Source organism: Dendronephthya gigantea, unplaced genomic scaffold (assembly GCF_004324835.1).
Source record: "Dendronephthya gigantea isolate DGI-Jeju-01 unplaced genomic scaffold, DenGig_1.0 000840F, whole genome shotgun sequence".
Taxonomy (NCBI): domain Eukaryota; kingdom Metazoa; phylum Cnidaria; class Anthozoa; order Malacalcyonacea; family Nephtheidae; genus Dendronephthya; species Dendronephthya gigantea.
In genome coordinates, this window is record NW_021163850.1 from 1 (window position 1) to 12,131 (window position 12,131).

Sequence of the window (12,131 nt, forward strand, 5' to 3'; positions counted from 1 at the left end):
TTGTTTGTATCTATTGCAGTCTATGTTATTGCCAAGACATCAAACACCTGTGCCAGACAAGTGCTTGCAAATGCAAATTTCTCGAGAATGTAAGACACCTTTGCAGTTTCTCCAAACAGTTTTTGGACATCAAGAATTCAGACCAGGCCAAGGTGAAGCTATTGAGTTTATATTGTCTGGAGAAGATACAGTTGTAATTATTCCAACAGGTGGTGGTAAAACAGTTATATATACTCTTCCTTGTCTAATGACACCTGGCTTGGCATTTGTAGTATCACCTCTTATTATGTTAATGAGTGACCAAGTTGCAAGACTACAACAATGTGGAATCAACACATGCTATTACAACACAATGCTAACTGATAATGAAAGACAGAATATATTACATAATCTGAAACAGCCAGATTGTCAATATCAGTTTTTGTTCATTAGCCCAGAAGCTATTGTAACTGAACAATTGAAACATTGCTTGAGTCAGATTAGTCATGAGAACAGATTGAGTTTTTTCATCATAGATGAAGCACATTGTATTAGCACATGGGGTAAGGAATTTCGCCCAGCCTACCAGCAGACTGTCAAATTACCTAAAAATAAAGCAAGCAGTTTAAGGCAGGGTTTGCAATATACAGTACATAACAATAGAATAATTTATGAAATAATTACCAGATGTTAACAAAGGACTTCCAGATTGCATATTCATGATCTTTGAAGGTGGCTCATTTTGTCTTTTTGAATCTGGTGTCAAATCATGCTTCCCAGCTACAGGTACTAGTTGCCGTTGTTTCACCTTCTTTGGAGTACTTGTCAATACAGCACTCTGTATTGGCATGGGCAAACAGCCAAGGTCTTCATCACCAGCCTTCTCAGCAGACATAGGAAAACAAGCAAGGTCTTTACCATCATCTCTCTCAAGTGGCATTGGCAAACAACCAAGATCTTCATCATTATCTGATTTATGACAAATTTCAGGATAATCAATTATGGATAATAATTTGTAGTTTACAGATTTATACAATGAACTGCCAGTATAGTGTAAACCACTTGCATTCAGTGGTGTAAACAGAAAAACAAAACAAAATATACGATAAAAAATATAAATACAGTAGCCTGTAGCTGACGACGATTTTAATATATGCAAGCCAATGCAAAATTAACATAACTACATATGTAAATACTTTCACTTCTGAAACTTGCCAAAATATCAAGGCAATCGAATGATATTAATTAATCTTGCATCAATATTAATATAAACTTGAGTAAATTATAACATTTTATGCATTTGTTAAAATTAAACTAATATATTATACTTACCATCTAGACTCATATTATGAAAAGAGCGCTCAATTTCTTCTATATCGCTATCGAACTCAGCCATTATAATATCGATTGTACCAGTAAACCGCCAAAACCAAAGAACCGCATTTCACACCAAAGAACCGCACGTTATATGGCAGAGGCTTCCCTTCTTTTTTTCCCCAACCCGCAACCGCCCGACTCCCTCCCGTCCGCCCGCCACTCACCGCTACTATTATTAGCTCCCTCCCGTCCGCCCGCTACTACGAATTATATCATATAATTCTCAATTGTATTATATAATTCTCAATTATTGTTAGATTACCCAAAAAGCCTCTGCGGAGGAGAGTGGCGTTCGCCTATAGACAAATTGGCATTTCCATTTGAAATACTTTTTTGAACAGCAACCAGAGGAGGTTGGACAGCAGGCCGCAAAGCATGATGGGTATTGAGCGCTCAATTATGCGAACGCTTCATTTGACGTTTTGACTGTCGTGATGTGAAGAGCTCTGCGAGTATAGGAAAAATGGATGCTTTCGAAAGACAGGATTTTCAAGCTGCGATAGTGCAAAATACTATGATGTATATGTATTGTTGCGATCCGCATTACGACTTATCTTTTACTGTACCGAGTTTACCGTTTTTTAAGCTGCATGGGCTTTGCTGCCATTTCGCCTTTCATAATACTCCGTCTGAAAGAAGACTTTGTATTATACCAAACACCGAAGCACTGCTTTCGAAGTTGAATGGCCTTAAATCTCCTTGTGTCATCAACGTTAAAGCAAGTACTATATTTGAGGTTAGTATAAAGTACTTGTCAACACCTCATTTTTTAATATTTTTTATTAACTTTTAAGGCTTGATTTGTGTATTAAAATTTAACTGAAACTTTTTTTTAGTTTGGTACTATCCCTGATGAATTTATTCATTGTAAAGCGGAGAGAATGCTTTTAATTTGGGATTTTGATGTGGATCGTGTATTGACAGAAAATACGAGCGCTGTGGATGCGGTTACTCCTGATTTTGATGACATCGAAATTAATAATGAGGACAGTGAAGAAGATGAAAGTGAAGAAGTTGAAAGTGATGAGGAAGAAATCACTCATGCTCTACCATTCAAGTGCATTGGAGCTGCTCATGAACAAAGTTACCAACATCATCTGGAACAGGCATATCTTGCCCTTGAATATAATGAATCAGTAAATGTTAGACTAAGACCAGAGCCGGAGAATCCTCGGGACCAAAATGCAATTGCTATTGATCTTCATTATGGAACTCAATGGGAAAATGTTGGATATATAGCTTCTGAACATTGCAAGTATTTACATCCACTGATTGCAGCAGGAGATATACTAGACGTCTATGTTGAACACATCAAGTTTCGGGTTAACTTTTTAAAAATAGGATTTTATCCAAAAATCTGGATAAAGAGGCGTGGTAAATGGGAAGGTCAGATTGTAAGGGCTAGTATGAGTGTACGTTGACATATAATTTCATAAGAACCAGGGTTTGCAAGTTGTGAATTTCTGCAATTATTTCCATTGGCTAACCTATGTAGATTTTTCCAGCATTTTTGCCATCAACTTGTTTTTAGTCTGGTTTCCATATGACAATCAAGTTGTTGCATAATAACTAATAATGATAGATATTTTTCTTAATGGTTAACACAACACCCTGACAATGTTGTATGGAAACCAGGCTTTCTATTTTATATCCTCAAAACCTATTGTCTATAACCAAAGCACTTCACTGTCATGTGATATTTCATACAAACCCTTGCAGTATTAAGAAAATTAGAAAAAATTCATACAATACATGGTATAAATATGTAAATCTGTATTTATTGATGAACAAATAAATAAACTCATCAAATTTTATTATGGTTATAAAATATTGTAAGTAAAATTGCCTTGACAAAACAGCCAAGATTTTGCATTTATACATATATTTACATGATGTTCAAAAAAGTAAAAACCTGCATACACACACCATTGTTTTTTGTTTCTATGCTATTGTTTCTATGCTAATAGCATTTACAATTCATGCAAACTTGAAGATCAATTGTACTAGATAAGGTGTTCATGCCTTTAGCTTTTCAATCAACCTAATATACATAAATATTGCCAGTTCTAACACACAATGGCTTAGTAATGCAGATCTTAACTCACACTAACTGTAAACATCAACAAGCATCTAAAGAACAGAACCAATATAAAATGTCAGTTTATTTTACTGAAGAAGTGAAAACATATAATCACACAATATGTTTCATATTTATCAATTTTGTGAAGGTGGTGGTGGTGGTAAGCCTTCTGGTTGTTTGAAATGTGCTGATCTAACACTCAATTGACCACGTTGTGGGATTACAGCTAGGCGTTAGCGAATGAGCATAGGAGTCGTCACTGCCAAAAATGGAAATCTATATAAAATACAAAAAAATACTATTTTCCCGTCTAAATGTTAATAACTAAGGAAGTTAAACCATGAATACAAATAAAATTTACATTAATATTACAAATTATGTAGTTAAACAATATTTGAAAGGGAAATATCCCATTGACCCGAAATGCGCTATTTTGAACATCTCAAAACAAGAGTGGTAAATTCAAAGCCCGATATCTCGGAAATGGTGTGGGGTCGCAAGGGGTCGATCCAGCCGATTTTTTTTTACATACTTAACTTCATTCTTACAAAGAATCTCAAAAATCGAACCACAGGAATTCGAGATTTTCAACTTTGAAAATTGTAAACAGACAAGCACATGACTCATCACTTCGGAACGACCCGACCAACTTCAGTTATAAAAATCGACTTAAAAAGTAACGCTTACCTCGATAATCTCGACAGATATCGCCAGTCCAATGAATCTTTTTTCAAAAAATATGCGTTTTAATCAGTAAACTTTAAAAAATATACTCAATATTTTTATGTTTCTCCGTCTTATGTAAATTTTCTCGCTCAAAATCTTCGCAAGCACGCTTGGAAAATAGCGCAATCTCATTGGTCGAGAAATTCACGTGACAGCTGTCCAACCTCGATAGTAATCGGCTTCAGATTGGCATTCCACGTACGCGTGCTGTCTTTCTTCTGGGAAAAGATTTTCCATGGGGAAAAAGATCTGTTCACAGAGCCGAATGAGAGACTTATAAAAGAATCTCAGGAAGAAAAACGTGATGAGTTAGAAAACACAGTCACATTGAAAGAAATTCGCTGCACATAGAACAAGCTAAGTGAAAAACAGTTTGTAAAAGCTAAGACTCGGTAAACTCAAAGTGGTAACTATTCTAATGGACGATAAAGGAGAACAGGGAGACTATTTTTTTCACAAAAAATGTATATAGTTAACAAACTGTATGAAAAATAATTTGCTACGCTCATGTAGGAACTTTTTCGGAATCTCTCAATCTCCTGTCAGCCTTGTACTACTATATATAGTCAATATTTTAGTCGTGGTACACAGCATGACCGTTGAAAGTTCCATATTTACGTATAATATATGTTTTATACCGAATTTTGAGGTCAGTAAAATTTAGAATGGTCTCTCGTAAGCTGGAGGATCTCGTCCCCACCTTGTTCTCCTAAACAAGCAAATGCTTAAAAGAAGCACTGGGTGAGAAAACTTGCCATTTTGAATGATTAGATTCTTTGCTCCTTTCAAATATCTACTAGGCAGACACGGTAGATAATGATTGCAAGCCTATATATTTGAAAGAGAGTATGCCTTTGTGACCTGCTGTGCAATATGAATGCATTTTGGCCACTTTTAGCATTATGAATAATGCTAATTATAGGACAAAGACCGATTCGTTTTGACAGACCACAAGCATTTCATATCAGGAATTCCATCCACCAACATCTAGCAGAATATATACAATACAAACTGATTTTTCCTGTTGTTATTTCAGGTAAGCGTGCAATAAGAATAATAATTGAGTGTAAGCTTTTACAATACAGCCGTTAATCATGAAATCGTAACATGATTATAAATTATAGTGACGATCGGTTTAGACGCTATATGGCATGTAGCCACTTTTACTGCCACATCAGTGTGTTTTGTATTGGGTTCTCTTTGACGAGTTCCCAACAATTCGAGCGAAAGGCATACTAGTACTCACTATTTGTCTATGATATGATATCTTAAAAAGGATTTTTCATCTATATGTTATATTTACATTTATTTACGTTGTTATTTTTCTTAAGGTGAAACACAATAGAAAATTCAATGGCGACATGCATGATTAATGTTACTAATCATGAGACAATGATTTTTATGTATCGCTATTGTATAGATGTCGCCACATTAACATATGAAATATTATTGCAGAGTACAGCTCCATGAGAATACATGAATGTAGCCAACCAACCAGCCTCTGCTACTTATAATTATCCCCGAGCCGGTGCGGAGCACCGTGCGAGGGTACTAATTCCGCTCGGATATTTACACCACAAAATGCGAATGCGAAATCAAAGCCATTATGCAATGGACTCACGCCATGGACGGTCTTCTACGTTATGCGCATGCGCCAGTGTGAACTACTAAGCTCTTGATTGGTCCAGACAAAAATTTGTATTTTCAAACGTCAATGAATAACTGTCATTTAACAAAATTTTTGTGAAATTTATAAATTTATACTTTATAAATATGGAATATATGTATTTTTACTAAATTAGAGGGAAACTCGAATGAGGTCAGGAATTTTCACGGTTTAACAAATAACAAGACCAAATTTTCGACCGAATTCACCGTGTATAATGAAGTCGGAAGATTTTACACTTGATAATATTTGATCCGGCACAGCTTCAAAAATATTCTCAAATGTATTTCACTATAAATCTGAATGTGTTATGTGATAAACGACATTATAATTTTATTTATAAACTTCGTTTTCCTAATGACAAAAAGAAAACAAAATCAAAACATTCCCGTACAAAAACCAGTCGAAGCGTTGTATGAGACGTCTGATGTTATATTTCATGGTATTTAATAATTAAAATAATTTACCATAACACTGACTATAGATGAGTAACTTAACGTCCAGAAAATTGTAAGAATCTTGTCGTATTTTGCCATTTTTTCACAAAAATACGAGGGTAAACATAGGCAGCCCAATTATGTATGCATGTTTATATAGTTTACTATATATATATATAAGGTAGGCAACTCTACGAGCTCTGACGAAGTATACGATGTAAACAATTGAAAAATAACGCACAAACGCTGATGAAAATTAAAAAAAATGTTAAAAAACAAACAATGATAATTTTCCTCAATTCTCATCAAAAAATTTTGTTCAAATAGAGTGGATAAGTGCGAAAATATAGGCAATTTTTAAAGCATTTGCTGCCAAAATTTCTTGTCTTGATGCGGGATGCCAAGGGTGCCGGTATTCGTCATTTTTTTAAATACAACACGCAATATGATTGGGCAGAATGTTTTTATACTTTTCTGCCCAATCATATTGCGTGTTGTATTTAAAAAAATGACGAATACCGGCACCCTTGGCATCCCGCATCAAGACAAGAAATTTTGGCAGCAAATGCTTTAAAAATTGCCTATATTTTCGCACTTATCCACTCTATTTGAACAAAATTTTTTGATGAGAATTGAGGAAAATTATCATTGTTTTTTTTTTAACATTTTTTTTAATTTTCATCAGCGTTTGTGCGTATATTTTTCAATTGTTTACATCGATACTTCGTCAGAGCTCGTAAAGTTGCCAACCTTATATATAATATATAGTAATAAACATGCATACATAATTGGGCTGCCTATGGGGTAAACTTTGATTCTTTTTAAAAAAAATACGGCCGTTGCGAGTTGCTATGACTACAGTGTTTCCACGTGCAGAAAAATATTTCCATACTTTTCTCAATTTTTATTTCTCACATACCATGTACCCTCCAAAACCCCCAAACCACATAAAATTTCTAACAATCATTAACTAATTTTGTTTAACCGAGGCGAGGGGTTGCTGCATGCATGTATTTCTAGTATCGTCGCTTCCTCCTGTTTGATGGGTATTAGAGACCTTAAGGCGATTCTCCATTAGGGCCTAATTCCACGGGCACTTTTTCTCGGCGAAATGCGAAATATTTCGCCTGTGTCTTTTGAATGAATTTCGACCACTTGAATAAATTAATTCTGTTTCATTGCTCACAATTCAAAAGAAGCAGACGAAATATTTCGCTTGAAAATTTAGCCCGTGGAATACGTGAGACGGACGGTAATGCGAATCGCCTTTAAGCATATAACACGGGGGCACAGCTAAACATACAACGAGTCATTGAAAAGAACGTCAATTAACGTTCTGCTTAGAACGGCAAAACGTTGATTTTCAAGTCGTGTGTAGAACGTTAACGTGTGTATTTCAGGACACAGGGAGCGCTAACTCGAATTAGGCTCTATAGAATTGTTCCAAAACATAACCCAATGTTTTCAACGATTTTTACTTATATTGTACCTCATTGAATTGATATGATTTATAATATACAACAATCTTTAGTTTTACCACATAGCATTTATTGACGAAGTGTTTCAGCCTCGTCGTCGTCGTGTTGCCGACCTGCATGCTTAAGGTGCCTAATGTTTCAGACAATATTGTTGGGAAGAAATAAGTTTGAATATCTCTGCAAATATGCTATAAGGGCACCGGAGTGCCACCAAACGATAGCGCTTAAAAATGTTATAGGATTTCCATCGTGATGACGGATGATTACGCCAAGACGAAGTAGAAGACGAACTATCATTCGCTTGCCCAACTTCATCTAGCCGGATGATCGTCTCTTGTATAAATTGGGCCATTAATTGCAACCGCCTTTTCCTATACCTCTTTCAGAAACAAAAACGGCGGAGACCCACCAACCAGAGCAGTTTTGACGCCTTTAATTTTATGCATGTTTTCTTAATTTCAGCCCATTCTTTGTAATGGCGGGTGGTTTACAAGCAGCTTTCTCTTTCGGTATCGGATCTCATAGCGGGAACCTTTCATTCAACATCACCACTGACAATATAGAGGTGGCTAGAGAATTATGTGAACTCGGTGGATACATTGGATTGGGCGTTGGACTGACTTCACTAGGAGTTCTGTTGGGCTATAGGTTGTTAAGACCTTTAATCCAGGATGTTGTTAACGTAGTCTTTGGTTATAATCGAGAAGACCAAGATAACCCGAATGCTGAAGCAGGATCACTACATGTTAAACTGCGTTGTTTAACAGAAAAGAGATTTCTTGAAGTTTTACAAGATTATGAATCCGGAGGAATAAAACAACGTTTGGAGAACGAATTTCCTCAGGTTGGGATCAAAGTTGAAGGTTTGAAGGTTGAGATTGAAAACATGGAAGAAGTAGAAAAACAAGAACCGCTATAGTCGAGAGGTAGCTATATGAAATATATTTTACCATGAAGCGTTTTCATATGCTCTTTAATCTCATATCTAAAATTAACAACACGTGCATTCCCATATGTGGGCATACGTGCCTGTACAACTGCATGCTATTTAATGGAGTTTATTGAATCTTATGAAGTACGTGTAATCAATCATTTATTTCATTTATTGTAATAATGAGAAAATTTTTTCGATTGAAGTTGATCACCACCCAGATTTTTTATTTAAACATTTTTAAAACTATGAAAACCTTTTGCACCTATAAATCATTGCGCGGTTTTTCATCAGGTTGGCATTTAATTTAGCCTAAGCGCGAATCCGAGGCCGGACGTGGACAAGAGAAACTTACACGCGTATCTCGTGTGAACACAGTTAATAGAATATAATATGGTTTGAAGACCACATAAAACCACAATACAACTCATCAACTATGTTGAGGTAGATTTATGCAAATATTGCTCCTTTCTCATCATATGTCTATTGTATTTTGCACAGACAAACCAATAGCAATCTTATAATTAATTGCATATTTTTCAAGTCAATGCAAGGTTGAGGAGCTTAGCAAGACGAATGCTATTGGTTTGGCTGAAATACAATAGACACGTAACGAGAAAGGAACCATTTTTTGAAAAAGATATAGTTCTAATTAATGCGCGTGTCTTAGACAAGTATTTATTTATTTTTAGTATTTATTTCGAGCAAACAAATCACGACCAACGTGATATTTAAGTGACGTGTGAATGCATGCATGTGTATTCAGGTAATTGCACTGATGAAGGCCCGGGTTAACGGACTGAAAGCTTTGCAGCATTAAATACTTACGTGGTGTACCTACAAGCTTAATTACTTATCGATTGTCACCATGCGAACATACAAGAATATTATTATATATACTTGTTCTGTTTGTTGGATATTCAGTAAGACCTTATAGCGCTTCACACTTTGAGACTCTATAGGACATTTTTAACCAAACAAATTTTATTTACTATTTTTCTCGAGTTGTCGGATTTTATATACTTATATATAATGTGTTCATATATATCAATAAAATATTTAACTGTTATTTCAATTTTGGTCAGTACTGTATATGAATGATTTATTTATAACCAGGGCCAGGGGTCAGCGTCTTCAAGCACTTCGCTTCAAATCTGGTATAAAAACTACCTAAAATAGACAAAAAACACTTCTCGTCAGGAGAGTTAGTATAAATGAATGCATTGTGTATGTATGCATGATATCATACTAACTTTCCTGACGAAGGCCCGTAGGTCGAAAGGTCGAAAAGTGTTTCTGTCTATTGATTTATTCATCTAAAAAATCTTTTTAGAACAATGTTTTATATATTCTTTTAATTTTGTCATTAGAGTTGGTATCACGAATTTTGGTTCAAAGCGTGGTAAGATTTTCTCTTTTGTGACTGGTTCCATACTAACGGCAGCAGCGTTGCGGCTTATTACAAAAAAGTCGTTTGAATCAACGAACGTCATTACAAAAGCAGTTTTCACGAGTGAAATGTCCTTCGGCTTTCTTTTCGCCGGTTATTATGTTTTAAATCCGCTGCTTAAACATGCAGTTTCCAAAGCATTGGGTGGTAAAAGAGATGATCAAGACCCTCCCGACGTCAGACCGGGATAAGAAGAATCGTTTCAGTTGTTTTACGTTAATTCAGGATGACTCGAGGTAACATTCAAAGACCCTAGCGCGAATTAATCTTTTTTGTTCTTCTCTAAGCTAAAATTAATAGATTATAGACTGCATATTTTTCCGAAATGACAATATTTGGAATAAAATTATTCAAAAAAGAACTGTTATATGCATGAATTCATCACTCTAATTTTTTTCATTCTCGCAGTCTGTAAGTATATATAAATATCGTGTTTTTGCTGTTAAGGGGCCAATTACATGGGTTATTTTCAATCCCGAGATTGAATTCAGCCCTGTTGAACGTGATGTAATTTTTTTCGATTACATGAATAATTTCAAACCCCGGGGCTGAGAACTTGCCGTGCGTAAATGGCACTACTACGCATGTTTGAATAACTCCAGCCCTGGGTTGAAACCATTACATGACAAATTTTCATCCCCGGGGAGTTTTACACCAGGGTTAAGATTTCAGCTCGGGTAGCTCAGGCAGCGATGAAATTTCAACCCCGGGCTGAACTTAGTCCTGGGATTTTAAAGGATATTAATAGTGACGCAGGGCTGAAATTTCATCCCGGTCAACATGCAGGGCTGAATACAATCCCGGGGTTGAAAATGACCCATGTAACCGCGGCCCCTAAATCTGATGCAACAAGCAATAATTCGATTGACGCGTGCATTATGGGGCCATAATGCATTATCTGCTAATTTTTCGCTAGCGAAAAAATGCGTGCATACAAAACAGAAATTCCTTAGAAAAGCTCCAAAACGAGTTAACTAGAAATACATGCATGCAGCAACCCCTCGCTATTTCAAACCAAGTATACAATTTCCTTAGCTAACCTGACCTAAACTTATATTATGAAATGACACAAAACTCAAATCAGTTTTATTATATTAATTTTTACCGTGTATATTATAGCTAATGGTTTCATCATTCGATACAAAAATAATCGTAAAGCTAGTGTAAACATTGCCTGCGTTCAATTTTTCTGTATTATGCCATGGCAGTAATTAAGTAATAGTTTCAAGCGATTTAAACAGTACAAAATCTTCAAAGACAAAGAAAAAAACTCAAATGTTATTTTATTCCGTTATTGCAGTCGACAGCTAAACGTTTTATACTTATAGTGTGTATTCGTGATATCAAAATTCAAATAACACTTTCAAAACACTTTTTAAAGGTAAAGCAAACGTGTAATAGCCTTTCACAGTTGGCTTATGCCTTTGAAGGAATAGCTGAAAATTAAACAAATAAACGGCATACAAAGCTGAAAATTATACAAATTAGTCATAATTCCTTTTTTTATATTACTTGTAATTTAAATTAGATAGTAATGGTAGGCAAATTCAATTGGGGCTATGCTCTGTTTGCCCACCTATCAAGTAAAAACTGATAAAGTTATTAAACTAAACTAACCTAAACTAAACAAATACAGCTCATCCTTACCGCGAGAAAAATACAAAATAAACAAAGTAAACACGTACCCTCTAAAAACACTTATAAGTTTGCAGATTATGAATTATTTCTCTTACACCGCTTTGTGTTGACTGTATCCATATTCATCTTTGCTATCTGCCATGCTTCATCTTGTTTCTTGTCGTTTTATTTTGCACAAAGTTTATGAAACGCTTTTACAAAAGAGTTTATTAAATGACAGTTAAATTGCTGACGTTCTTGTGGAAATACAAACTTTCTGTCTTAGCGAATCAGAACGTCATTGATTACCAGTGGTTACTCGCGCATGCGCATAACTTACAAAGCCACCCAACGTGGACCGTCCATGACATCGAATTTGGACAACTTTGG

At 35.4% G+C, this 12,131-nt stretch overlaps 2 protein-coding genes across 2 annotated transcripts; one reads left to right on the forward strand and one right to left on the reverse strand.

Annotated features, from left to right (window-relative positions):
* Positions 1-239: 239 nt before the first annotated feature.
* Positions 240-1,614, reverse strand: LOC114544554. Its single transcript, XM_028563154.1, has 3 exons — positions 1,312-1,614; positions 664-948; positions 240-584 (listed from the first exon to the last, which is right to left on the reverse strand). Exons 1-3 carry the CDS (start codon positions 1,373-1,375, stop codon positions 562-564), a joined length of 372 nt encoding a protein of 123 aa, XP_028418955.1. The 5' UTR covers positions 1,376-1,614; the 3' UTR covers positions 240-561.
* A 94-nt stretch (positions 1,615-1,708) lies between these two features.
* LOC114544555 lies at positions 1,709-3,078 on the forward strand. The gene is made up of 2 exons (XM_028563155.1): positions 1,709-2,092; positions 2,193-3,078. Exons 1-2 carry the CDS (start codon positions 1,820-1,822, stop codon positions 2,775-2,777), a joined length of 858 nt encoding a protein of 285 aa, XP_028418956.1. The 5' UTR covers positions 1,709-1,819; the 3' UTR covers positions 2,778-3,078.
* The last annotated feature ends 9,053 nt before the right edge of the window (positions 3,079-12,131 follow it).